The 27,890-nt window shown below is 43.9% G+C and overlaps 1 protein-coding gene and 1 long non-coding RNA gene across 3 annotated transcripts; one reads left to right on the top strand and one right to left on the bottom strand.

Moving 5' to 3' along the window:
* The first annotated feature begins 8,484 nt into the window (after positions 1 to 8,484).
* Positions 8,485 to 24,964, top strand: LOC109168490 (protein DETOXIFICATION 12-like). Of its 2 annotated transcripts, none has more exons than XM_019317519.1 (8): positions 8,485 to 8,492; positions 22,216 to 22,527; positions 23,065 to 23,615; positions 23,708 to 23,794; positions 23,890 to 23,946; positions 24,049 to 24,287; positions 24,419 to 24,624; positions 24,779 to 24,964. In XM_019317519.1, the coding sequence occupies exons 2-8, from the start codon at positions 22,279 to 22,281 to the stop codon at positions 24,815 to 24,817; spliced, it is 1,428 nt and encodes a 475-aa protein (XP_019173064.1). In that variant the 5' UTR covers positions 8,485 to 8,492; positions 22,216 to 22,278; the 3' UTR covers positions 24,818 to 24,964. The 2 variants fall into 2 exon arrangements, with proteins under 2 accessions (XP_019173064.1, XP_019173065.1); XM_019317520.1 differs by lacking the exon at positions 8,485 to 8,492 and adding an exon at positions 9,747 to 9,750.
* A 96-nt stretch (positions 24,965 to 25,060) lies between these two features.
* Positions 25,061 to 27,890, bottom strand: LOC109168494. The gene is made up of 2 exons (XR_002052088.1): positions 25,984 to 27,890; positions 25,061 to 25,947 (listed from the first exon to the last, which is right to left on the bottom strand). It is a non-coding gene; the product is annotated as an uncharacterized LOC109168494 (long non-coding RNA).

Raw genomic sequence — 27,890 nt, 5'->3', positions numbered from 1 at the left:
ATTAAAGTCATCCTGCTGCTGATAATATGCAACATTTGCATTCGGCGTGTGTGATCTATTATCCGGCTGGTGCAACGGACGGCCGCCGGCAACAGTCTCGAATCGGCGATAGCAGGTCAACGCCGTGTGCCCAGGTATGTCGCAGATCTGGCACCGAACGCCGCCGCGACCTCGGTTCCCCCGTCCCCGTTGGCCCCTTCCTTGGCGCCCTCGACCACGACCGCCTTCCGGTGGTCGCGTTGCTGTTGGCTGCTGTGCGAAGAGAGCGGACGGCACTGGGGATAACGGCGGGTGAGCAGCTTCTGGAAACAAATATTGGTGGGTGGTGAGAAGATCCGCGACTTCCGGGATCGTTAATGGGGTGCTCTTGGTGGTCAGCGAGGCAACAAGGCTTCTGTACTCCGGCCTGAGCCCTCTGAACAGATGAAGATTCTGCTCATCTAGACTGATCGGCCGGCCAGCTTGCTGGAGCTGTTCAACCAGCACTTGAGCACGCCTGAGATATTCAGATGGTGAAGAATCATCTTGACGGAGATTGTGGAGTTGTGACAGGAGCCCGAGTGAACGGGCACGCGAAGAGGAACCAGGTGCAGTTTCGACCGCTACCCATACAGACCGGGAAGTGGAATGCCCAATCGAGAGATAGAGAACTTCTTCTGCGAGGGAGGAGATGAGCATGCTCAAGATGGATTGATCTTGCTGAATCCACTGAGCATGCTGGGGATTGGGCACCGGAGGCGCATTCGAAGCCGACGCAGCAATAAACTCCGGGGGGCAGGCGGTGGTTCCGTCAACAAATCCGTATAGATTTTGACCGCGTAAGAACGGTACAAGCTGAGCCCTCCAGAACAAGTAGTTCGTGGCCGTAAGCTTGATCGAAACGTAATGGTGGGCTTGGTGAAGCATATTGGGAGAGGGAGTGGTGGGAGAAGGAGCTTCCGACGCGACCACAGTGGCGACCGCACGGTCGGATTCCGTCGGCGGTGCTCTGTCGCTGGTAGGTGAGGGAGTGTTGTTTTGGTTAGAGGCCATAGGATCAGAAAGGCTTTTGTATTATCTTCATGTAAAACTGATACCAGATTGAGGAATTAATTTTATGATTTATTGAATTGCAGAGAGCTACGTACTACACCCTTATATAACAGAGGAAAACCATAATAGTAGGAAGCAGACTAAAGAATAGGAAATCTACACCTAAGACTCTAACTGTCTAATAATTATTAGTGGGGGTTTGAAAAGATTAACCCAAAATGTATGTGTTGTTTTAGTTTTTAGCAGTTTGGAGCAAATTCCTAAGTTATTAAATAATATTTTTAGTTTTTTTTTATTAAATATAAAATATTAAACAGATGAATTTCTTAAAATTTTGGTGAATTTTTCAAATAATCAAATTACAACAAAATAACAACAACAATAATAATAATAATCCCAACAAAATAATATACAAAATAAAATTAAAATTAACAACAAAAAAAAAAAAAAAAAAAAAAAAAAAAAAAAAGAAGAAGAAGAAAACAAAGGGGAGCCACATGCTCCCTTTGTAAATGATGTAGGTTCATTTTCATCCCAAATTGAAAATGTTTGAAAAGATAAGCTCTTGAGCTCCTATATATAAGAGGTGCAACCATAATTGTTTGCCCATCGGTGTGGCGAGTATTGAGAAGTCAAAAGGTTCTTATTTAAGAAACTTTAGCTTTGCCTTCTTATTTTAGTTTTATTTATTTATTATTTACTATTTATTAGTGGGGGTTAGGAAAGATTAACCCAAAATGGATGTGTTGTTTTAGTTTTTAGCAGTTTGGAGCAAATTACTTAGTTATTAAATAATATTTTTGGTGTTTTGATTAAAGATAAATTGTTAAAATGGCGAATTTGTCAATAATTAAAAAATAATAATAATATGTTGGTGATAATGAACCACAATCGATTTAATATCCGTAAAATAATATTTATATATATACACACGAAATATATATAAAATATTATTGGATATATATCCGAAATATATATATACACACAAATATATATAAAACGGACCCAACGGTTATATATACATGTATATCTACGAAAAAGATATACCAATATATATCAACCAAAAAGAAAATATAATCCTTAGATTATAATTCCAAAACAACAAGAAAGAACGGATTTTTGCTTAGAGCATAATCCAAAACAAGAAAGAAGGAGAAGGAAGAAAGATTCGTACGAGTTAGGCAAAGTGCCTGTCTTTCCTTAAAACCTTATTTGCCACCTCCCAAAAGTGCTAGGAGCGTTGTGGCCTAGATTTCCCAGGATAAAACGCGCTACGGTTCGACGTTTGAGCACCCAAACGAACGAACCCGGCGAACTAGAGCAACAGCCTTGAACACAGTCAGGCTTAAGAAGGGAGTAGAAGCAGAAGGTTTTGAAGCTTGAAAACAAAATTCGTGTAGAGCTCTTGTACTTGTTCGTAATGTGTAAAGCTTCTACCTTCTACCCCTTCTTATATAGGGGAGGAGTACTTAATAGCATTTATCATGGCTTTAATTACACGTTGTGTAACATCTGAAACAGCAACCCCCATTAACAGAATTAAATTCACAATTCAAAACTGGAGTTAATGGACTGTTGGCCTTCAGCCTCACCAAATTTCGGCCCCAGGCCGAAACTTTCAGCTTTGCCAAGTTAGCAACCCCCATTAACAGAATTAAATTCACAATTCAAAACTGGAGTTAATGGACTGTTGGCCTTCAGCCTCACCAAATTTCGGCCCCAAGCCGAAACTTTCAGCTTTGCCAAGTTTCGACCTTGGGCCGAAACATTGCTGCGTTCGTGCCCGCAAGGCCAGCTAATTTTCGGACGACATTCGTGCCCGTAGGTGCCGGCGCACACGAGCTCGGGCTTGAATCAAGCCTTTCCGAAGTCATCTCTAGTTGGAATTGATTTGCACCCCCCCCCCCCCCCCGCGAGAGAGCCTCTATGCTATATAATTCTACAAGCTCTAAAAAGGCTCTTGTATAAAAGGGGGGGGGGGGGTGGTGAAATCCTCTTTCCAAATCAATGTGGGACAAAGCTCACTTTTCCCTTACATTTTTCCAACTCAATGGGTCTACTTTGAGAATCAATATCTCATTCACCCATTATCCGTTTTGAGCGTACAATATATCAATCTCTTCGTCTCACTACGAAGAATCCGAATCCATTTTGACTCGACCCAAATCGGAAGTGGACCCCAACGATAATTGTACCACAAAATAGACACTTAAGAGCCATTTTAATGCTATTTTTCCAACATAATAATCCAAAAAAAACGATATACAAAATAAAATTAAAATTTAAAAAAAAAATAAGAAGAAGACAAAAGGGAGTCGCGTGCTCCCTTTGTAAATGATGTGGGATCATTTTGATCTCACATTGAAAATGTTTGGAAGGAGGAGCAATGCTCCTCTTACAAACATAATTGCTTACCCATCAATGTAGCCAAGTAACCTGGAGGGTGTGGTTGAGTGTAAGGGCTCATCCATCGTTAACCAAAGGTCAAGGGTTCCATCCTTGGATTTGGGAATGGAGCAGTCTTAAATCTCTAAGCCAGTTGTCCCACCCAAAAGAGGTGCTTACAATTTAGCAATGGGATTAGTCACTGTGTTCGACAGTGGAAACCCTGGGTTTACCAAAAAAAAAAAAAATCAATGTGGGTAAGTATTGAGAAGTCCAAAGTCTCTCTTCTTCTTCTTTTTTTTTGTGTGGTTAGAAGTAAAGGAAAATTAAAAATGTAAATGAAATATTTCAATAATAATATTTTACATCATCAAATAGTACAGACATATTTTTAAAAATAGTAAAGATAAATTTAAAATGGAACGAAAATATTTCATTAATAATATTCTACATCATCAAATTAAAATGGAACGAAAATTAGGTAAAAATATCACTGCATCTATATTGTAATTGATTAATTGGTTGGAAATAAAAAAGAATAATTGACTGAAAATGAATCTAATATTACTAATTGACTGAAAATATAAAAGGAAATGAATATTAATAATTGACTGCAAATAAAAAATGATCTATAATTGAATAAAAATGGTCAGATCATTGCATTTTAATTAAAAATGGAATGGAAATTAAAAATTGGAGGAAAATATTCCAATAATAATATTCTACATTATCAATAGTAAATGCATATATTTTAAACAATAGTAAAGGTAAATTAAAAATGGAACGGAAATATTTCAATAATAATATCTACATCATCAATTAAAAATGGAACGAAAGTTAGGTAAAAATATCAATGCATTTGATATTCTAATGGACTAATTAACTGAAAATAAAAAAGAATAATTGGCTGAAAATGAATCTGATATTACGAATTGACTGAAAATATAAAAGGATAACTAATTGAGTGATAGAGGGGGGGTGAATAGACTTCTCTAACTTTTTAAACTTCTTCTGCAAACAACACTTTGTAACTTCAACTCTAAGTAACAAGCATAAACAAGTATAACAACTTAGAGTGTGCACAGCGGAATTGTAACGGCAAAGTGTTATGCTTTAAATTGTGTCGTGCTCAAGAGAGATTCTATACATGCATCACGTTAGAAACACTTGATATAGATGTAGGATGATGTATATAAAATTTTACTTGCATGCAAACGAGGGAACTATCAAACCCAGACAGATAAAAATACGCAATAAACCGTAACGGGTTAGTTCACAAATAATATAGGCATGCACGAAATATATATGAGCAGTAAGTAAATAGAGAGAGAGATTTATAGTGGTTCAGAGGTGGTGTAATCCTCCTAGTCCACTCTTCTCCTTTCACTTCAAGGAGGAAATTCACTATTCTTCAATCACCCAGATACAATAGTGAATAAGTGCCCAACGACACTTCTCCGAGTGCTTCGCACAAAGCTACACTCCACCAAGGTTTTTCGCAAGCTCCTCTTGTTACTCCGCCTTCCCGAGTACTTCGCACCAAGCTGTACTCCTACACCACGAGAACTACGCACAAAGCTACGCTCTCACCGGGTTTTCACAAGCTCCCCTTGTTACTCTGCCCGTCACAACCGAGTGCTACGCACAAAGCTACACTCCAACTGGGTTTTTCACTCTCCCTAGTTACTCTACCCCTTTTCTACACTCAGTAGAAGATTTACAATGAAATACAAAGATTTTTCTCTCACTCAGACTTGAATTTGATCGTGTATAGCTCAATATATCACTTGATGATTGATTGGATAATTTTCTTGTTCAAGTCGTTTCTGAATCTCTGTTAGATTCGTTAATCTCTGCTTGTCTTCAAGTCTGCTTGGGCAATTTATAGCAGATGAAAGCTATTTGCCCGTTGATCAACTTTCGATCTCGATCGTCCATTTTGAATTGTAGTTGATCAATTAATTTTGCCAACTTGGTCTGCAAAAATCATTTCGCCGTCTGTCAGAAGATTTTGAGAAATCTCGCCGTTGCTCTCCTTTAATCTGACAAAGCTTTTCTTTGGAATGGGTAGCCTCCAATTTTGAATTTTCTCTGGCATGACTTTTGTTGAATTATTGATCTGATGTGCCAAGTTGATCAAATAATTTATCTGCTGATTCTTGCTTGAGTATTAAAAAAGATCTCCTTCGTATATCAGCTTCTTCTTCTCCTTCGAATTCTTCTGCAGAAACAGAGCTTCAAAATAATGTTTCTGTCTAATTCTATCATGATGTCATAACTCCTTTTGATGAAGTCATGTCCCAATAGTATATCATGTTCCATCTTGTATCATGGACTATATATCATGTTCCACCTTGTATCATGGACCATATATATATCATGTTCCATTTCATATTATGAGCTAGCTATCATGTTCCACCTTGTATCATGGACCATGTATCACGTTCCACCTTGTATCATGGACCATATATATCATGTTCTATTTCATATCATGAACTAGCTATCATGTTCCACCTTGTATCACGTTCCATTGTGTGTCATGAACACATATCATGAATTCATAAAATCGCTTCGGGTGGGAATCAAACTGTGGACCATTTGCTTTGCTTGGCAAGGCTTCTTCCATCTCGGCTAGGTATCCAATTAATACAATCCAAGACTTAAATTCTTTTGACTTATCTCCTCCACGTGTTCTCCACTAGCTTTATCACATTGTGATGTCATTACCCGATAGTCGTGACGTCATCACCCGATAATTCTCAACTATCACGATAAAAATTGTTCTTTCATGATAGTATAACCTGATATTACTATCATGATGACATCATCTCCTGATATTGCTACTTCACGATAGCAATTCATCTTTACACCAAAATTGCTTCTAATGAGAATTGAACTGTGGATCATCTGGCATTAGGCATGCTTCAACAAGTCTTCTACCATCTCGTCCATCTCAACCTTTGGTACCTTAATGCTTCATAAATCTGTTAAGCTATGATCCCGCTTTCATTTATTCTTCTTTAAAACTGCTTTTTCGTAGACTTCATGTAGGCTTCATGGCAGTGGTGCACTATACTTGGTGAACCAGAACTGACTCAAATAAAATAAAATTGGGGTCTACAAAATACATTTGGCTCATCAAAACTTATACAATATATTCCTAACACTTCTTAAATGCGGCCTCTCGACGATCGCCTAACGGCTCTGAGCCGTCCCTTCATGGATTTGGGCCTGGGCCGACTCCTGGACTCGGCCCAAGTCCCTGCTGGGCTTCTTTCACTGCTAGCCTACGTTCCCTATCTTGGATTCCCTTCTTGGGCCAACCCATCTTGGGCCGGGGTTCTCACCCCATCAACTAGTCCCTCGCTTTTCCACATCCGGTCCGCTAATCCGGATTTGGAAAAGTAGTAACTGATCGTCTTCCTCAATCTCCGAATCCATGCATTGAATATCCCTTATGACGCCCGAATTCTTTGCCATCTTTCCGGATTTGTCAGAACTGTTTCGATTCTCCCAGCTCCGCGCGGCTCCTATAAATGGTCTCTTATTCTCTTTGTCTCATCCACTGGTCCACCATGGGTCGCTCACCTCTGAAAGGGAAGCGGATCGACTTCGGCTCTCCTCGACGTCCCCTTCCTTCAAAGCGGACTCGACCTGAGAGGGAAAGCAAGAAAAAAGCTTCTCGTCCGACTCCCCGGCGATCCCCTGCTGGTGCTACCTCCTCAGTTTCTCAGCCGCCAACTCCTCCTCGGCGAGAGGTCGTGCCGCCCTCGCTTCGTCCGCCGACTCCAACAACTGCCAGGGTGACTTCTCAAGATGGATCCTTCGTGGAAGTGGCCGTCCCCGAACAACTGACTTTCCGCATGACTTTCTCTATTCCCCTGGATGACCTCGACGGGCCAGTCACGGGACTGATGGACGATGGGGACTATGCTCGATACTTGGAGGCGTATCCTGATGACGAGGAGCCTGCGGATCTGCCGCTCATGCCATCCTTCTGGGATTCATTCTGCCCCTCTCCCCCTGGGCCATCGGGGGGAAGGTTCTTTGGGAGCGACTCCTCCTCACCCGGCGAGTGATCACCTTGACCAGTGTTGGCTTCATGTTTCCGAGGGGTTTACTTAGGAGCACTTTAATTATCTTTGTTGTAATAAGCTCCCGACCCATTGTATCCCTTTCTTTTCAATAAACTGCCATTGTTCTGTCCTATCTTATATCTCGTGTCGTGTCTCCCTCCGGCCGACTGGTTGAGGAGTCGGCCACATCGTCAGGCCTTTTTTCAATCTGACATCTGCAAGATTCCCCATATCTTGGGTGAATCTAATCTTTTCTGCATGGCATGCGAATCTTGTTCTTCCCGAGCGGATTTGATGGAACTAATCTCTGACAGAGATTCGCACCTTCCGTCCAATCCGGCTCAGTTATGTTAGTTACAATTTCCTCCGTGATTCTCGCCTAGGTATTCGCTTTCATTGGGGTATATAAGGACCCCTCATGGTTCGTGCAAATCACAATACATCTCATTTTTCGAAAGCACGGAGCTATGAGCTACAGAGACGGTGGTTGCCGCTGGTCCATTCGTAACCAGGAACAAGCTCGACTGGAGAAGCTGAAGCAAAAGAGGCTAGCTAACGGAGGTCGTCTGGTGGGCGACTCGGCCTCAGACCCCATTGTGGTGCCCCCGGACATGCTGGACCTTATGTACAAGGAGCCTGCCGTCGCGAAAATGGAACTAGTGATGGACGACCCAGTTCCAGAGGAGGAAGAAGTGTGGGAGGTTCCTCCGCTTTTTGGGGTGGCTATGTCTCCGAGCGCCCTAGAGAGGCCCCTGCAAATGGTCGATGACGGGAAGCCGGTTGTGTATCTGGACGAGGTGTCGGAGCCTGAGCCGAGTCCTCTGCCTTTCCGGCCTCAGTATTTCTTGGAGGGTCCTCCGCCAGCTCGCCCGTCGGAGGAGAAAGAAGCCGAGTCCTGATCTACTTTTTCCTTGTGTCTTGCTTCTGGCCGAGTCCTCGGCCTTGTACTTTTCATGTTTTATCGAATAAACTGTATGCTTTTCGTTTTACTTGATACTTGTACTTTCTTTGATCGACTTCCACTCCCTCCCAAACGGGATCTTTCTTGTTGGGGAGTCGCCAGATCTGGCGGTCCGACTCCGGGACTGGAATTTTTTCGTGAGCCTTGCTTGCGTTGACTGACGGACCGGATTCCTTCGGGTTTTTCTGGAAGCTTCTAACTAGACCCGGTGGGCCCAAAGGCCGCGGCCTACTATGGGCTTTTGGCTTAGCAGGCCGGGTCAGTGTCACCGGACCACGCCTAGGGCAGACGCGCCGCCTGCAGGCTAGCCCTAGGCCTGGACTGTCTTTCCGCCTTCCGAGGCATTAATTACGGCGTCCTTTCACTTCTTGTCACCCTTCTCCTCTCTAATGAGAGGGTGACACGTGGCGGTCCGTTGGGATTCCCCCCTTTTAAATAGCCATATTCTTCCTCTTCCACTCACTTTTCTCTCAACTCTCCATACTCAGCGTCAAGAACCTCCGATCTTCTTCTGCATTTTCCTCCGTCCACACACTCAGGTTGGTAGATGTCTTCCTCCTCACACTCTTCTTCTTCTCGTCGCCGCTCGGTCGATAACCCGGCGGCAACTTCCCCATCTTCTTCTTCTCCTTCCTCTTCATCTTCTTCGTCTCCTCGTCGCATGGAACTTCCGGCAGATCTTCCATCGACGTCTTCTCTTCCGCCGACCCCCTCTTCTTCGGGGGCGGTTACTCCTATTAGCCCCGCTCCTTTAACGACGGTAGCGGCTCTGCCAGACGGCGCCGGACGGTCGCGAGGCAAGTTTGATTCTATCGTCCGGCCGCTCGGGCCGCCGTCCGGCGTTACTGCGGCGGACCTAGACATGGCCCGCTTTCTGCTTGGGCCTTCGGCCTTAGTTTTTGCCCCAGAGGGCCGGCCCATCCATGACCCGCCGGAGGGTTGTGTGGGTATTCATTTGCACTCGGTTGCCTTCGGCTTCTGAGTTCCTCCATGTCCATTTCTTTCCCTTTTCTTCCGCCACTATAATTTGGTTCCGGGTCAACTAGTGCCCAATTCTCATCGCCTCCTCACCTGCTTCATAAATCTCTGCCACTGGTGGCTGTGTGAGCTGGATCTGGACCTGTTTCGGTATCTCTTTACCGTGAACAAGGTTGGCTCGCACTCGCCGGGCTTTGTTCAGGTTGCCGCTCGTCCGGGGCGACAGCTTTTCGAGGGGTTGTCCGACTCCATCAAGGACTGGAAGCCTCTCTACTTCTTCGTTCGCCCCACTCTTTCTTCCTTCACCTTTCCGACCTTGTGGCCGATTGCTTTATTCAAGCCCTGCTCTCGGCGCGTCGTCTTCTCTCAAGAAGCGATCCAGGGTGGCGAGTTCTTGAGGGGCTTTGGGCCGTACTCTGTCAAGTACTGGTCTCGGGTTCGAGCTATGGCCAAACGAGGCCTGCTGCCAGACGGCGCGGCCACCTTAGGTAGTTCTCCCATACCTTTCTTTTTCCTTTCTTTTCTTGTCCGACTGTTAACACTAATCTCTCTTCCTTACAGGTCCTTACGACTCCGACTCCACCAGCTCCGACGAGGCTGCCGCTCCGACTCCAGAGATGGCGGACAGAGCTGAAAAAATGAGACGTCGACTGACTCAACGCGCCGCCGGCGCTGTTGCTGCCTCTTCCTCCCAGCCGTCACCGGCTCCAAAGTCGACTCCTCCACCACCACGTACGGTGGTTGACTTGACGCCGTCGCCCGTTGTTTCGCCTACTCGACTGCCGCCTCCTCCTCCATCTGAGAGTCCGAGCTCCAAGCGGTCGGTCGAGCAATCGGACGCGCCGGCTCCGAAGAGGATCCGGTTGAGTCACGAGGTGGACGAGAATGCCCAGATCTGGCAAGGCACCTCCTCCGTCCGCTCTTGGGCTGAACATGTCCTTCTTCCTAAGGACATGGAGGCGACTGGCGCCATGCCGGACGAGTACATCATCGAGGCCACTCTTCGCCAATCCTACCGCGTAAGTATTTCCGACCGGCCCTATTTCCGACTCCCTTTCCTCTCGTTATCTGACTTCCTGTCACTTTGCAGAACCTCACTTTTCAGATGGAGATGCGTAGGCGACTGAGGGAGTATAAGAACGGGCTACAGTCTCTGGCCCTCCGGGTGCGCCAAACTAAGGAGGCTTTCCTGGCAGAGCAGGCTAAGCATGCCAAGTCGGTGGAGGTGCACACCGCCGAGATGCTAAGGGTCACCCGTCAGTGGGAGGACGAGCGGAACAAGGTCGCGACTATTGCTACGACTTCGGTGGAGGACTACAAGAAGTCAGCGGCCTTCGAGGCGGACATGAAGGCGGTGGTGGCAGCTCGACAGAAGGAGATCGCCCAGGAGTGGCTGGCGACACCGGAGGGAGATGACTACCTTCTGGATCTGGGCGAACGCGACTATCGCCTTGGTTTCCGTGAAGCTCAGTCGGAGACTTATGCTGTTCTGCTGGCCCGCGATTCCGCCTTCACTCCCGAGAGCTGGGGCCTCAAGCCACTGCTGGACATTCTTCCAGCGACTGATCAGCCCGCATCAACTGTGGATCCGGCCGCTCTCCCCGTGGCGGAATCCGCAAATCCGGCGGCTTTCCCTGTGGCGGAGCCTTCAGAGCTCGCGGAGCATCCTCCTCAGGCGGAAGACTCCTCACTCATCCCTCCAGCTGGACCAACGGCAGGAGAGCAAGTTGAGAGGGTCGACGTCGACACTCCCCCCCCCCAAGTAGCTTAAGGCTATTCTTTTTTAGATAGCCTTCTTTTGTATGGGCTGGCCTCCCTCTCGGGCCTTTATTATTAATGAAATCTTTCCTTGCTCCCTTTGATTGTCTTCATCTCTTATCCACTCTTGAATTTTCTTAAAATAATTTAAGGCCTCGGGCTCCATCACTCTGTTCGACTTTCTTAGTCAAGGATTTGGTCTCGTCGAGTCCCTGGGTCAAGGCGACTTCTCTGTGTCTTCTTCACGGAAACGACTAAGGGTCTGGGCCCTTGTTTCCCATCTCTCTCGCCGAGTCCCTCAGTCGAGGCGACTCCTTTTGGCTTTTTTCTCGGAAACGACTAAGGGTCTGGGCCCTTGTTTCCTATCTCTCTTGCCGAGTCCCTCAGTCGAGGCGACTCCTTAGGCTTCTTCTTTACTTAGAAACAGTTAAGGGTCAGTGCCCCGTTGTTTCTTTATATACTCGCCGAGCCCCTCAGTCGACGCGACTCCTTTTGGCTTTTTCTCAGAAACGACTAAGGGTCCGGGCCCTTGTTTCCTATCTCTCTTGCCGAGTCCCTCAGTCGAGGCGACTCCTTAGGCTTTTTCTTTATTTAGAAACAGTTAAGGGTCAGTGCCTCGTTGTTTCTTTATATACTCGCCGAGTCCCTCAGTCGAGGCGACTCCTTTTGGCTTTTTCTCGGAAACGACTAAGGGTCCGGGCCCTTGTTTCCTATCTCTCTTGCCGAGTCCCTCAGTTGAGGTGACTCCTTAGGCTTTTTCTTTACTTAGAAACAGTTAAGGGTCAGTGCCCCGTTGTTTCTTGATATACTCGCTGAGTCCCAGCGGAATTTGGCCGTAATTCGTGCTCTTTTATTCAAGTTTCGAGACTTAGGTGCGTGTACATGGCTAACCTTTTTCTACTGGTAGAATTTCTTCAAATGGATGACGTTCCAGATCCGGTCTACGGGCTTGCCCTCCAAGGTTTCAAGCTTGTAAGTGCCGGCTTGGACCACCGCGGCAATACGGTACGGTCCCTCCCATTTGATTGCGAATTTTCCCCCCTCCATGGGTTGACTCGCCTGCCGGTCTCATAACACGAGATCTCCGTGATGAGGACAACCAAAGGCTCAAAGATCAACATACAAATAAGAGAAGTCACAATTACAAGTTCAAAAGCTAAGAAATTGCGACGGGTTATAAATGGATTAATCCATGCAATTTGCCAAAAATAAGTGAAGAATTAATCTAAATGGTCCAAATTTTCGTGGCTGATTGGGAGAATTCAAATGAAGCTAAACTCAATCCATTAAGGCAAATAAATTCTCATTTAGTATAGTTTTAATATTATTCATGTGCTATATTTATTTTATTTTAGGTTACATGTCTAGGATGAATGAATATCATTCATTGTCTTGTAATAGAGTCTTTTGATCTCCATAAGAGTTATGTATTAGCCTATTTAAAGGCTACACAATCAGAATTTTAGAGATAGAGATGAATGAAGTTGAATGAAAGAAATGCTTAGGCATTTTGTTGTCTCTCTTGTGTGTTGAGAGATGTTATTCTAGGCTTATCAAGATAATACCAATCTTGTGGTGCCATCCATTCCTTATCACCTAGGACCAAGGTGTGGCGGAAATATCTTTATAGAAAAACACAAAAATAATCCCCCAAACCAACCCCTACATCAACCAATTCCATCTCCAACACCCTCAAACCGTAATTGTTGTTCCTGCTGTTTTGGTGAGGAAAAGATCGGGCAACCGGAGGAATCTTTGGTGAATCGAATCTTGAGTTCATCCCCCAAAGATTCACATCACTCCGACTTGGAAGGTTAGTGGGCGGATCCTTTGATCTCGATACCTTTTCACGGCTCGTTGGTATTCAACCATCCGGGCACCCGCGGCTTCCCTTCTTTCTTCTAGGAAATTCTTCTCAATTCGAAGATTTTCTTCGTTCTCTTCATCGGAGTAATTACGGACTTGATGAGTGGGCTCTACAACTTCTATCGGAACTTTGGCCTCGAAGCCATATGCCAGGGAGAACGGGCTCTCGCCGGTCACTCGTCGTTGCGTGGTGCGATAAGCCCATAGGACTCGGTCAAGCTCATCCGCCCAATTTCCTCCGATGTCTTCCAACTTCTTTCGGATCCCGTCCACTATGGTGCGGTTCACGTTCTTGACTTGTCCGTTGGCCTGGGGGTATGCCACGGATACCTTGGTGTGACGGATGTCGTGTCGGCGACAAAAGTCGGCGAACGCTTGACAGTCGAACTGTCGACCGTTGTCGCTAACAATATGCTCGGGCAGGCCAAAACGGCAAATCACCTTCTTCCATAGGAAGCGTCGACATTGATATTCGGTGATGGTGGCTAGCGGCTCGGCCTCGATCCACTTGGTGAAGTAATCGATGGCCACCACGCAAAACTTCAATCTTCCCGGGGCGACGGGCAATGGTCCCAACAGGTCGATTCCCCATTTAGCAAAAGGGATGGCCGTGGTGACCGAGGTGTAAAAGGTGGCTGGCCGGGTGTCCTTCCTGGCGAAGGATTGGCACACGCCACACTTCTCTATCCACTCGATGCAATCCCGCATCATGGTCGGCCAGTAGTATCCTTGGACAACTAGTTTTCGGGCGAGTGTGTGGGCACCCTGGTGGGCGGCGCAGATGCCTCTATGGGCTTCGTCCATTATCCTCTCGGCCTCAGATCTGAGCAGACATTTCAAAAGAGGACCTCCGAATGACCGCTTGTATAGCTGTCCATCGAGGATTTGGAAAGAAGGGGCCTTTCGTCGAACCTTAGCGGCGACTCCTGGGTCTTTGGGTAATTCGCCTGTTTCTTTAAACCGTCGGATATCTTCGATCCAAAACATCTCGGGGTTCTTTTCCCGATCCCATTCAGCGCGGGTCACCTGCTGGACTTTCAACGGCGTCTCCTCGATACTCGGCCGACTCAGTTCTTCCTTCTGGCAAATCTTAATGAGGTGGTCCGGCACTCCTTCCAATGCGATATTGGACAGTATGTCGGCTTCCACGTTGTCTGCCCGAGAGATATATTCTATTTTGTAGGCCCTGAACTCTTTTAGCATCTCCACCGCCTTTTCTTTGTAAAGGGTCATTCGGGCGTTCCTAGCCTCACACGCGCCGGAGATCTGCCTCACTACTAATCTAGAGTCGGTTTTGATCCGCAATCGTTCGACTCCTAATGCCTTGACGAGTCGAAGACCATTCAGCACTGCCTCATATTTGGCCTCGTTGTTGGACGCTGGGAACAAATAGCTCAGGGAGTAATACAGTCAGAATCCTTCTGGAGTGATTAGCATGACTCCACCCCCGCAATGCTGTCGACTGGCGGCTCTATCCGCGTGCATCTCCCACCATTCGCCGAGGTCATCTTCCGAAGTGCGTACCTTCTCTTCTTCACTTGCTGTGCATTCGACCAAGAAGTCGGCCAAGGCTTGGCCTTTTATTGAAGGCTGTGGTTGATACTCGATCCCGTACTGGGTTAATTCCACAGCCCACTTCACCAGGCGACCGGACGACGAGGGGTTCTGCAAGACGCTCCCCAAAGGTTGATCAGTCAGCACTCGGACAGTGTGGGCTTGGAAATAAGGCGCTAACTTGCGCACGGTGATCACCAGCGCATAAACTATCTTCTCTAAGGCCGTGTACCGGGTCTCGGCGGTTTTCAAGGAGCGGCTCACATAATACACCGGGTGCTGTGCACGTTCTTCTTCTCGAACCAGCACAGAGCTCACCGCCTTCTGGGAGGCGGCCAAGTATAAATACAGAGGTTCACCCACCTGGGGGGTGGACAATACGGGAGGCGTAGAAAGGTACTGCTTCAGCTCCTCGAACGATCGCTGGCACTCGGCTGTCCAAGCGAAGCCTTCCTTCTTCTTCATGGCTTCGAAGAAGGGTGTAGTTTTGTCCGCCGCCTTGCTCAAGAAGCAACTAAGGGCAGCCACTCGGCCAGTTAATCGCTGCAGGTCTTTGACGGTACTGGGAGGCTGCATGTTGATGATAGCTTGGACCTTCTCGGGGTTAGGCTCAATGCCTCGTTTAGTAACCATATCCTAAGAACTTTCCGCCTTGGACTGCAAAGGCACATTTCTTAGGGTTCAGTCGGAGATTATACCTTATCATTACTTGGAAGCAGTCAGTCAGATCTCTGGCGTGCTCGCTCTCTTCTTGGCTCTTGACGAGCATGTCGTCCACGTACGCGACCATGGATTTCCCTAACAGATCTTTGAACAGCCGGGACACCATCCGGGTATAAGTAGCTCCGGCATTCTTAAGTCCGAAGGGCATGACTCGATAACAATACACTCCGTCCGGTGTCAGAAATGCGGTCTTTTCCTCATCTGCCAGGTGCATGAAAATTTGATGGTACCCTCTGAAGGCGTCCATAAAGCTTAACAGGGCCGACCTGGCGGTTTCGTCGACTAGCTGATCAATCCGAGGCAAGGGAAACGGATCCTTCAGGCAGGCCTTGTTGAGGTCGGTGTAATCAATGCACATCCGCCAAGCCGAGGGCTTGGGTACGAGAACTACATTTGCCAACCATTCTGGATATTTAACCTCTCGAATGTGGCCTGCAGCCAACAGCGTGCTCACCTCCTTCTTCACAAACTCCCTCCGATCATTGGAGAGATATCGCTTTTTCTGCACAACCGGCCGATGGCCGGGATCTACGGCGAGTCGATGAGCAATGATGGATCGGTCGACACCAGGCATGTCCTCCGGACCCCAGGCAAAAACCAGCCGGTGCTCTCGGAGCACTCTAATGACCTCTTCTCGTACTTCCTCAGGGAGGCCGACTCCAATTCGGACCCGCCTATCCGGCTGATCGGGATCGATCTCGATTTCTTTCAATTCCACCGCCGGCTCAGGGCGAGGTATCATCGTCTTCTTTGGGGGTCTTTCCGTGATCTCATGGACTTGCATCTCACGCTTGCCCATTCCTCTACAGGCTTGTAGGTAACAGTCGCGGGTGACTCTCCTGTCGCAACGCACCGTCCCTATCCCATTGGGCATGCGGAACTTCAAGCAAAGGTGCTCGATGGAAATCAGGGCTCCTAGATCCTCCAGACTGGGTCGACCGAGTATAGCATTATGCGAACAGGCCAGATTCACCACGATGAACTTCATACTGAGTTTCTGTACGTCGGGATAACTGCCAATCTCGACTGGTAGAGTGATGGATCCTTCTGCCTCCACCGAGTCCCTTGTGAAACCGGCGAGTGGAGTTTTGACGGGGTTCAGCTGTTCTCGGGTCAATCCCATTTTGGTGAAAGTGTCGAGGTTAAGCACTTTGACGCTGCTTCCGGTGTCGACCAGGATTCGCCGAACAACCACTCCGTTCACATCCATCGCTATAACCAATGCGTCCCGATGCGGTGTCTCTCCCGCGGGTAGATCTTTGTCAGTGAACGTGATCGGTTCTCGGCACGCTTTCTTCGAGCTTTCTTCACGTCCGTATATCGTCCCGACGTATAGCTGTCGAGCCAGGCCTTTCTGGTATTCGCTGAGTCGCCGCCCTCGGACCCGCCGACTATCATGTTAATAACTGGCTTTTGACGCCACTAGGCTTCGTCCTCTTCAGAAGCTGGTTGCTTGCCCCGGCGGCGGTGGGATCCCCGTCTCCCCGAGTAGCCGACTTCCGCCTCCACTGATTAGGAGGCGGGGTCCCTTGCTGGATGATGCCTTCCATGATCTTCTTCAAATAGAAGCACTCTTCCGTGCTGTGAGTATAAGACTTGTGGTAACGACATTATTTAGAAGTCTTACCTGCCTCATCGCTTATTGCGTGGTCGTCAGTCGGCGGAGGCGGGGGAGGAGCGACTGCTTGTATCTCATGTACTGGCCGTTCGGGGATCGGCCGGTAAGGGTGTGCGACGGGCTTGTCGTATGGTCGTCTGGCATCTGGTCGCCGGGTCGCTTCCGGGTGCCTTTCCTTCGTTTCGGCTCGCGTTCTCTTCCCGCCGGCGGATCCTCCGACCTCGCGTTGTCGTGTGTGCTTCATGGCTTGCTCCGTGTTGGCCCTTTTGTTATCCATGTGTATGGCTTCAGCGTATGTAGCCGGGAGGTTATCCCTCAGGTCTCGGTATAGCTAACCGGACCGTAAAGATTCGATGAAGAAGGTGAGCGCAGTCTGATCCTCGACCTCCTCAATAGATTGGATTTCTTTCTGCCAGCGAGCTAGATAGGTTTTCAGAGATTCGCCTTCCTCTTGGTGAACGTCTCCCAGGTGAGTCAGGTCCTTCTGAGGCTTGATGTTGGCCGCGTAGTGGCTCATGAAGCGGTCGGCCAATTCTTCGAAACTATGGATCGACTTGGAAGGCAGCGCCACTAACCATCTTTGTGCTGAGCCTTTCAGCGTGGGCAAAAAGGCGCGACACATCACCGGGTCTCGCACTCCCAAGACCTGCATTTTGGCTTGATAGCTAAGCAGATGTTCGCGTGGGTCTCCGGATCCGTCGAAGGTGGCTTGTTCTGGAAATTTAAAGTCGACGGGTACTTTGTAGGACATGATCTCGGAAGAGAACGGCAAAGCTGTGAGCAACGTCTGCCCAGGAGATTTGGTCTTTCCCCCCATTCGCTCTTTTAGATCTCATACTTCTCGGGCCAATTGGGCCACGTCGCGTTCATTGTGAGTGCGGTTTCCTGTGGATTCCGTACTTTCGCCGACCTCAGATTGGGCCGGTCGATCATCGTTGCGCGTTACTCGCTCGGTGCGTCTTGTCTGAGTCTTAGTTTTCCTGGTGCGAGCTCTTTCTCGACCGGTTTCCCGATCTCGGGGCCCTGCTGGTGCGCGACTGGGCTCCCTTTCTCCTAGTCGTTCTTGCGCAGGCTGCCTCCCAACATTTGGACCCAGCCTTGAGTGGATTGATCGTACTGGCTGGCTTTCCGCCCGTCGATTTTCCTGTCCCTCTTCCGGCCTCTGGGACAGTTGTTGATGGCGAGGCATCGGCCGAGAAACCGACTGTTCCATCACTCCTCGACTCGCGTCGACGAAGGCTCGTCCGATCGCGTGGAGTTGTTCCGGGGTTAGGGGTATCATAGGTGGCTGCCAATTCACCGATGCCGTTTCATTTCCTTGGCTCTGAGCATTTCGTTGGTTCAACTAGTCTCTTAGATCTGCCTCTATCCTGTTGTTCCGGTTGTTTGCTTGGTCTCGTCCTTCCGACATGTTCGTGACACTTTTTTGTCCGACTTCGGGACTCGCCTAGTGACTTCGGGACTCGCCTAGCTTAGAGAGTCACGTAGCTCCTTGTATCGATCCCCACAGACGGCGCCAGTGTTGGTTTTTGGGTTTTCAGGCCCAGGGAGGTCCAACACAACCTTAGTTGGTGGATTCACCTTTCACACAAAATTGCAGAGAAATGGCAGTACTCGTAATAGCTTTCAGTGTGTCTCCTCTTTCTCTTGGGATGAACTTGTCTAGATTACAAGGGTGGTGGAGCCCTTATATAGTAGGCTCCCCTCCTACCAACTTGAAGGCCATTAATGGCTGACTTCAAGGCTAGTTACAACTATCGAGCCGTTGGATGTCGTTACCGGATCGGCCAACGGCTCTTTGGATCTGTAACAGTCTGACCGAGTCCTGCCTTAAATGCCTCCAACGGCTCCGGCGCCGGGTCTTCTTAAATGTGGCCTCTCGACGCTCGCCTAACGGCTCTGAGCCGTCCCTTCATGGATTTGGGTCTGGGCCGACTCCTGGACTCGGCCCAAGTCCCTGCTGGGCTTCTTTCACTGCTAGCCCACGTTCCCTATCTTGGATTCCCTTCTTGGGCCAACCCATCTTGGGCCGGGGTTCTCACCCCATCATAACCCGTCGTGATGGAGAAGATGTTAGCTATAGACGAAGATGAACGAGATTGTGTTGTCACTACCAATGTCGTCTACAAAGAGGTTTCAATAATGTGTAAATATAATTGGTGATATTAATTTTTTTTTAAAATGAAAAAATTGCTATATATCTAGACAAAAAAATATATCTTCCATACAAATGAATAAGGATAGCAATTCATTTCTATAACTGGGTTGTTAGAGAACGAGCACATTTGCCTAATGTATGAAAATACTAAACAATGATAAATAAAATCTTCAAAATTATAGGACCGCATGCGTACATCTAGACATTAGCTATTAATTTGAGCAATTATTTGCACAAATTCATGCAATGATAACATCAAAATATATAAACGATTCAAATCATATCTTTAATTGCACTATATAATATTTGATGTTCTAATTTAAATAATTATATATCGATTCATATTTTCTTTATATATTACAACAAATCCATTCCGTGCATCGCACGTGTGCAAATACTAGTAATTAAATAATTATAATATTATATTTATACTGATAATAATAATTATAATATTATAATTATTATATATTATATATATTATATATAATAATAATCAGAATCACAGATAATAGTGAAATTAAGTAATTACAATATGTATTTGCACCTATTTGAATGATATTTTATCTATTTAATTTGTATTTGAAAAAAGTAAAATAATTTTTTTTTATAGTCTTAATTATTACCATGTACCTTGATCAATATGGATAATGACATCTTCTTTATCTTCTATTAAAAAATTTTAAAAATATTAAATATTATATTGTATAGTTATACTAACATTTTTAATAAAACTAATTTTACCTAATATCATAACATTATAACAATACTTATAAACTTTTATCCGTGGATCGCACGGGACAAATACTAGTTATAATAAAGCACTAAGTTTCTGCCTAAACAATTCTCCCGCCCAGTTAAAACGACGTCACTTTATGTAATCAGGTTTAGACTAAGTTAATGATGTATTAGTTGTCTAAATTAATGCCTTGGAAACTATCGATCAATAAATATGAATACAACAAATTATTCGAATTGCCTTGGAAAGCGAATTGGATGCATGTTTAAATTACAAATTTGAATTGATACCATCTAATTGAGCACATGCAACAAACTTAATTATTATTTCTCATTGTTCCAACTTCCAAGGCAGGACTCTTCGTTTTTCCCTAAGAGTCCATATTCAATTCTACCTCTAACTCTATATAAAGAGGTCAATGAGATACGGAAGTACACTCTGAGATTCTTGAGAAAACATAATACTCTGCACCAAAACAATACGGGTTATATGTGTTCGAACATATGAAGTACCAGAAGAAGTGAGAGGAGGCCAAATGATGAAAAGCAAATAATGTTTATTTCACGTTGAATAGGTAAAATCAACCCGAAACATAACGGGTCAACCCGTTAAGGATCCGAGACAAGTTAGAGCTAAACACTAACCTTTATTTTCGTGTCTGATTTTGTGTCGTGTCCATAATTGTCAGGTCTAGCGGGGAGTATACTACTCGTCTCCGTCTCCTAAACCTCAACTCCGTCTCCGTTCTCGATAAGAAATTGAAAATAGTGGCAAATTATACAGTGTTGTGTGGACCATAACAAAAAGTACATTTTTAATATACTAAATGTACATTATTCGTGTATTAAATGTACATTATACAAAACAATGTACTTTTTCAGTACTCAAATAATGTACATTATCTTAATACAATGTAAATTTTTAATATACTAAATGGTCTATACAATAATAATTGCAAAATAGTCTCCATCCTCGTTCTCGTGCGGAATTAGGCGATGACGGGGACTTTCTGTCCTCGATCAAATTTTAGTCAAAATTATAAACTACTGTAATTTTTAATTTTAAAAACTAAAAATCTTAGTCTTAATTTAAAAAATTTATATATATATATATATATATATATATTTATTTATTTATTTATTTATTTATTTATTTATTTATAATAATTATTTGGGGACAGGACGTGGAGGGATATCCTCGTTCCTGAAGAAAAATTACATACATTCTTCATCTCATTCTCGTTCTTTGAAAATTTTCTCCATCCGAAGATCTATTCTAGAATGGAGCAAATTGCCATCTCTAATCATTCCAGAGTTGCAACTTGCAATTTTTATGGCCAAAGACTTGACCTTTACTACTCTTTTGTGATGGCTGCGAAGATGCTCGGCTGGCAAGGTCAGCTTCAATGGTTAGCTTTTGGAGTTGGCCTACGAAATCAGCCAATGTGTCGATTGAGGACGGTAGTCATAGTTACTTAAAAAACTAATAGTTCAAATATTATCATCTTCGTCTTAAGCAAATATATATTTTGTTCAATTACTATATTCCTTTATAATACTCAAACAATTCGATACAAAAATCTCAGAATAAATTTTGTCTTATTCTTCAACTAGTATTTGTCGCACGGGAAATATGTTATAAAAATATACTCTATATGAGGTTTATTTATATAAAAAAAAATGTTTTACCCGTGTAACATATGAGTAATTTGCGATGCACGTACTTGTGGAGACTTTTTGCCATACATATACTGTTTCTATAATGATTTATTTCTATAAACTCCTTTTATAAGCATAAATTAGAAGTCTATTAATTGTTAGATTTAGTGCAAACGTTAGGATAAAAAGGGACATATGTTTAATAAAATCATTTCGTCTTCCAAAGATCTGAACATGTTTCTTTTCTTTTAATTTCAGCTGTTCACAATAAATCTAACAACTAATTCATACAACTCAGCAGTCTATTTGTTATTGGCTTTTATTTTAGGCTATTTTATTTTATAATAATAATAATGATAGAGATAATAATCTTAACTATAATAATGATAGAAATAATAAGAATAGAGATAATAATTATAACACTAATTGCTCACCAAAATAATAATTGTAACAATAATTGCTCACCAAATCATATAGATATATTATAATTAAAATATTTATCCAAAATTGATTCACTCGGACCGATTCAATTATTTCCCTCATTTTTTTTAAATAGTTCGTACGTTTTATTGTCACGGGTGAAATAATCATTCAGAAACTAACTTACCCCAGTACTCGACGAGTGGACGACACAGGGAGTGAAAAGTCAAAAAAGGCATTGTGGAATATACAAATATTTCCCAGTCCAATCATCCTAGGCCGTTTACTTAAGGAGACTGGAGAGGAGATATATCGATGGTGTCTGTCTTTTGGTGAGGAGAACAGAGTGGAGAAGATGTCGGAATCTCCATTGCTGCGAGAAGTAGAGGGAGAGAGGAAGATCGGAATATCATCGAGATGGGATGCGTTGACGGAGGAGCTGAAGAAGGTCAGCCGCATAGCACTACCAATGGTCTTCGTCGCGATTTCCCAGCAACTGGTGATCACGGTAGCCATGATGATGCTCGGACACCTCGGCGAACTATCCCTCTCCGGCGCCGCCATCGCCACCTCTCTCACCAACGTCACCGGTTTCAGTCTTCTCGTACTAACCTCTACCTTCTCCTATCTCCGCTTTTTCATGAATTTCTTACTCAGTATAATATTAAATTCCTAAACTCGCAAGTACAATTGCTTCTGCTTGTAATCGTATCAGAATGTGCAGAGATTAGCAGTAGAACTAAATAATGTGATTAGTTAACCCAGTGATAGTGATAGCTGAAGTCAATGTTCAATTGCGGATAATATTACTGATTTTGATTGATTGCGCAGGTGACTGGCCATAACTTTTTGAGTTAGACCTACCTTTTTGTGCTATCCATGATATCTATCTGATCTGCTAGAGCTTTAAAGTTCACAGGAATCAATCTTGGTTACAGATTGATTGATTGACTGATTGACAATTTTCAGATAGTAGATTGCGAAACTGAATGAACTTCTATGTATATACATACATAATACATAATAAGATTTTTTTTTTTTTAAAGGAAACATTTGTGCCAGTATCTATGTGTGTCTGTGTGTGTGTGCAACTTTTTCCAGAAAATACTTTGGCTAATTAGCAATTGAACATTGTGAACAGTATGGACTGTCTAGTGGACTAGAGACTTTGTGTGGCCAAGCATATGGAGCTAGGCAATACAAGAAGCTAAGTGTCTACACAAATGGAGCTATGATAGCTCTCGTTATAGTCTGCATACCAATATCTATTCTATGGGTTTTCATGGATAAACTATTGATATTAATAGGCCAAGATCCACTGATTTCTGTTGAAGCCAGAAAATATTCAATTTGGCTGATTCCTGCCCTGTTTTCACATGCTATTCTTCAACCACTGGTTCGTTACCTGCAAACACAAAGCTTGATCCTTCCAATGCTCTTAAGCTCAGTAGCATCTCTATGCTTTCATGTGCCTGTCTGTTGGGCATTTGTATTCAAGTTAAACTTAGGCTGTAAAGGAGCAGCACTAGCAATTGGTTTGTCGTACTGGCTCAATGTGTTCCTCCTTGGTGTTTATGTCCGTTATTCTTCCTCCTGCAATGACACCCGCATCAGCATCAGTTTCTCAAAAGAAGTTTATTCAAGTATAGGGGAGTTTGTGTGTTTGGCTATCCCTTCAGCATGCATGATTTGGTAAAACATAGCTTGCTATCCTTTCCATCAATATAATTCCCTTGCTTTTTTTAATGTTTAGCCTTTGTATCTTATACCCACTTATATTTCAGTCTTGAATGGTGGACGTATGAAATAGTTGTATTGCTATCTGGACTCTTGCCTAATCCCCAACTCGAGGCTTCAGTTCTCTCAATATGGTATGTATCTTTTTGCCTCTAGCCAATCTTTGTTGGTCTTTGTATTTGATGATTCTTGGAGTCCTTGATAAAATGTATCCCAATCATTGCAACAGCCTAATGATTTCTTCATTGCACTTCTTCATACCGCTTTCCATTGGTGCTGGCGCAAGGTCTATTCTGAAACTCTGCTGTTTTGATGAGTGTATAATGTTCCTAGTTTTGCATCATATATAATGTCTACTTACTCAGTAAAAGCACACATGGATTTGCAGCACTCGAATCTCAAATGAACTCGGAGCAGGAAACTCAGAGGCAGCACGAAATGTTGTTACGGCAGTACTTGTTCTCTCGCTCTCAGAGGCAGTAATCGCGATCACAGCTCTTCTTTGCTCCGGACGTGTTCTGGGATTCTTGTTCAGCAACGAGAAGGAAGTTGTGGATTACATAGGAAAAATGGTTCCTTTTGTCTGTCTGTTGGTTGTGACAGATTGCATCCAGTCAGTACTCTCTGGTCAGTGTACCTAACTAGTAACTCTCCTTGTATTTCCAGAAAAATAATCCATTGGAACTAAATTGAAATCAAAGTTCAAAATCCATGGAGACAGAAGCCATTAAAATCTTGCATTTCCTTTCTTGCTTCAGGAGTTGTGAGAGGAAATGGGAAGCAGCATTCTGGAGCATACATCAATCTGGGATCATTCTATTTGGTGGGATTGCCAGTGGCATCGATCCTGGGCTTTGCTGCTCACTTGAATGGGAAGGGGCTCTGGATTGGACTAAATATAGGAGCTGCAGTGCAATCCATACTGCTTATAATCATAACTTTGTTCACTGATTGGCAAAAACAGGTATTCTTCCAAACCCATGTTACATATATGTTTTATCTGCAGTTTGTCCTACTCAACAATAAGGTTTAGTTAATATTTTGGATGATAAGAATCACTTCAGTATCACCTAGCTGTTTAGCTGGCTAATGTGGACTACTTTTGGTGGAAATTACAGGCAGACAGAGCTAGGGAAAGGATCTTTGATGGAAATTGAAAATTTTTAGTGTTTCTGAGGTAATCATTTAAGCTGGCACTTTTATACTCTCTTATCGAATCTTAATTAGTATATTTACTTGTTTTACATTCATTGTGAACATCTGTTACTCTACAATCAGATCCAATGTAGAATTTTGATATATATATATATTATATATATGCACTTGTTTATAAATATGTATTATATATTTTGTTTCTAATCCGTATTTAGAACCAGACAAAATTATTAGAGCTTATCAGATTCTTATAAAATACAAGTAAAAAGATATTTATTTAGTCAATACATAATGGTTGCGTCCACGAATCACGATCGACATGAAATGAAACGTAGTTTCATACTATCTAGTACAGTGGTAGAACCCTAGAACTTCGACCGAAATCAAAAGATCCAGATACTATAATTTCATACGAAACACAGACAGACAGACACAGATGTATATGTTCCATCGCCGTGGAACTGAACCTGCTAGCTTACTTCATCACGATTCACGACACATATTATTCAAGCTGGAAATAGTGAAATACTCGCAACCGTGGACGCACCAGATCTGCAGATCAGAGATGACTGGAGTGTATCTAGTGGTGATGGTGGTGGTGATGCGGTGGATGCGGATGGTGAACCGGCGGCGGGGGATGATGGTGCACTACTGGCGGAGGCGGCGGCGGATCGTGCACGTGAACTACCGGCGGAGGTGGATGGTGGTGCACTACCGGCGGCGGCGGGGGATGGTGCACGACGTGAACTACCGGCGGCGGCGGAGGTGAGTGTCTATGCGGGTGGTGGTGTGGGCGGTGTGCCATTTTGTCTTGGGATTTTTTCTGGGCAAGGACAAAAGCGTTGAAGAGGATATATAGGGATAAGATTGAACTTAAGAACTAAGTAAAGGGATAACGACGTGCGGTAGCGTGTAATGTATTCGCGGAGATTGGAGAATGGAGATGTTAAGGTTGCGGGCTAAACACGTCAACGCGGTCGAGGCAAGCATGCCTGGAACTGGAAGTCTCCACCATAATAATTAAATACAAATTTCCAATGGTGGTAGCCTGGTAGGTGGACGACTCCTCCTCGTACCGGTCGGTGGAAATTGTTAGGTGTCTACATACAACATTATTGTCCCTATCTAACACCTTTTTTTTAAACAAAAATATATCCCTATCTAACACCTTAACACCCAACATCTTTAGTCAAGTTGGTAAAATATACTCCGTAATTCTCAACTTAAATATTATAGGTTTGATTATTGTTAATATTTTCTTAATTAAATTTGTAGCATAAGAGTAACTTCAATAATAAAATAATTTTGGTGGTTTCTTCAGTGTCATGTAGAGATGCGAAAGAGAAAAGAAAAAAAAAAAACAAAACAAAACAAAACAAAATTTGATAAGAAAAAAGATATATATAAATTCTTAATCTCAGAACAAGGGTTCAGGTGAGAAATGCACATACTATGCTGGGTGTGACAGTGTGTGCACACACAAATATTGGGATGACTGCACACACACAAATATTGGGATGACTTCAATTTCTTGTGTAATTTGTTAATTATTACATAAAAATAGAGTGGATTTATTATTTTAGTGATTACAAATTATCTAGTGCACCTTTAGCAGCCAATTAATCTGTATGTTTAAGGATTGGGGCATTCTTAACATACTGCAAAATATGCAAGAATATATAGATACACAAGAATATGCAAGGATTTATGTATAAGAAAATTCTACCAAATAGTGAAAACACTAACAGCTATAAATATATAAAGGATAGTAACACATTTGTAAATATTAATGAAAATAATTAAAATTAGTATTATTGTCCTATTCTAAAAAGTGTCATCGCCACCCATCCTTATATGAATTGACACATTATAACAAAAGCGTGATATTATCCTAAACCTATCTTTAATTTGTCCATCTAAATTAGTGGCTGGCTGGTCATCAGGATCCTTCCTATTTAATTGTTATAAGGTATCAAAAATCCTAAAACTAATTTTATTAGTCGGAGAAATAAAAAATTGAAAAAAATTAAAAGAAAAATATGTTTAATTGTCTAAAAAGTCATGGGTATCAAAAACCTTAATGCTAATTTTATTAGTGGGAGAAATAGAAAACTGAAGAAAAGAAAAATATATGTTTATGTTGTACATACACCTAAAAACTAGAAAATAAAGAATGAAAAAATGGAGAATTAAAGTGTAATAATTAAGAGAGGGGCTAGCTGATAATGAGGATGATGACAGGAGAGTAGAGAGCACAAAGGAGTGAGGTGAAACCAAGCTAAGCATCCATTGTATATATGCACCTTCATCATCATCTGTGCTCTCTATCTTCTGTCAACCACCATGTCCATTACAGCCAGCCCCCTTCTTTCTCTACCTACACTACACACCGATGTCTACATCGACATTTCAATTGGTTCGTTCTAGAGTGGTAGAGTGTAGACAAGAACATAAACCTAAGCCCCGGTAGGGACAATGTGAGAATTTCACCCAATGTGGTAGGTTGGTTATGAACGCTCAGCAGACCGCAGTACTAGTCCTTTCACTTAATGGGTCTCTGCCCTGCTGAGTCATGGGGCCCTGTAGATCAGGCGAGGGAGTTTCACTTTCTGTAAGCAAGTAATTATATATCTACTACAAAAACCAGCTAATTTTGCATCATCCATGCATTGCACTCGGTCACATGCAGTAAATGATGATAAATTATGAACAATTAAAATCGCAAATTAAAGAAAGCAGAAAGTAGGAAATGGGCAAGTGCTACATACATGGAGTGAAGAGAATCCGGCGGTGATGACAGAAGAGTAGAGAGCACAAAGAAGAAGATACACACAATATATATACTAACAATTCTCCGATCACATTCATGCATCCTCAGCTCCGGCCACCGGACGGTGTACCTCATCATCTGTGCTCTCTATCTTCTGTCAACTCATCACCACGCTGTCTCTTCACCCTGCTAGAGAGATTGACAAATATATATATAGAAAGAATAGTGAATAAAGTTGATGAGTTTTTTCCTGTATTAGCTATTTTTGCACTGTCTATATGTATGCTGCTAGAAGCTATGGATGG

This window comes from Ipomoea nil, unplaced genomic scaffold (genome assembly GCF_001879475.1).
Source record: "Ipomoea nil cultivar Tokyo-kokei standard unplaced genomic scaffold, Asagao_1.1 scaffold3199, whole genome shotgun sequence".
Classification (NCBI taxonomy): domain Eukaryota; kingdom Viridiplantae; phylum Streptophyta; class Magnoliopsida; order Solanales; family Convolvulaceae; genus Ipomoea; species Ipomoea nil.
This window is presented reverse-complemented; position numbering and strand designations above follow the sequence as displayed.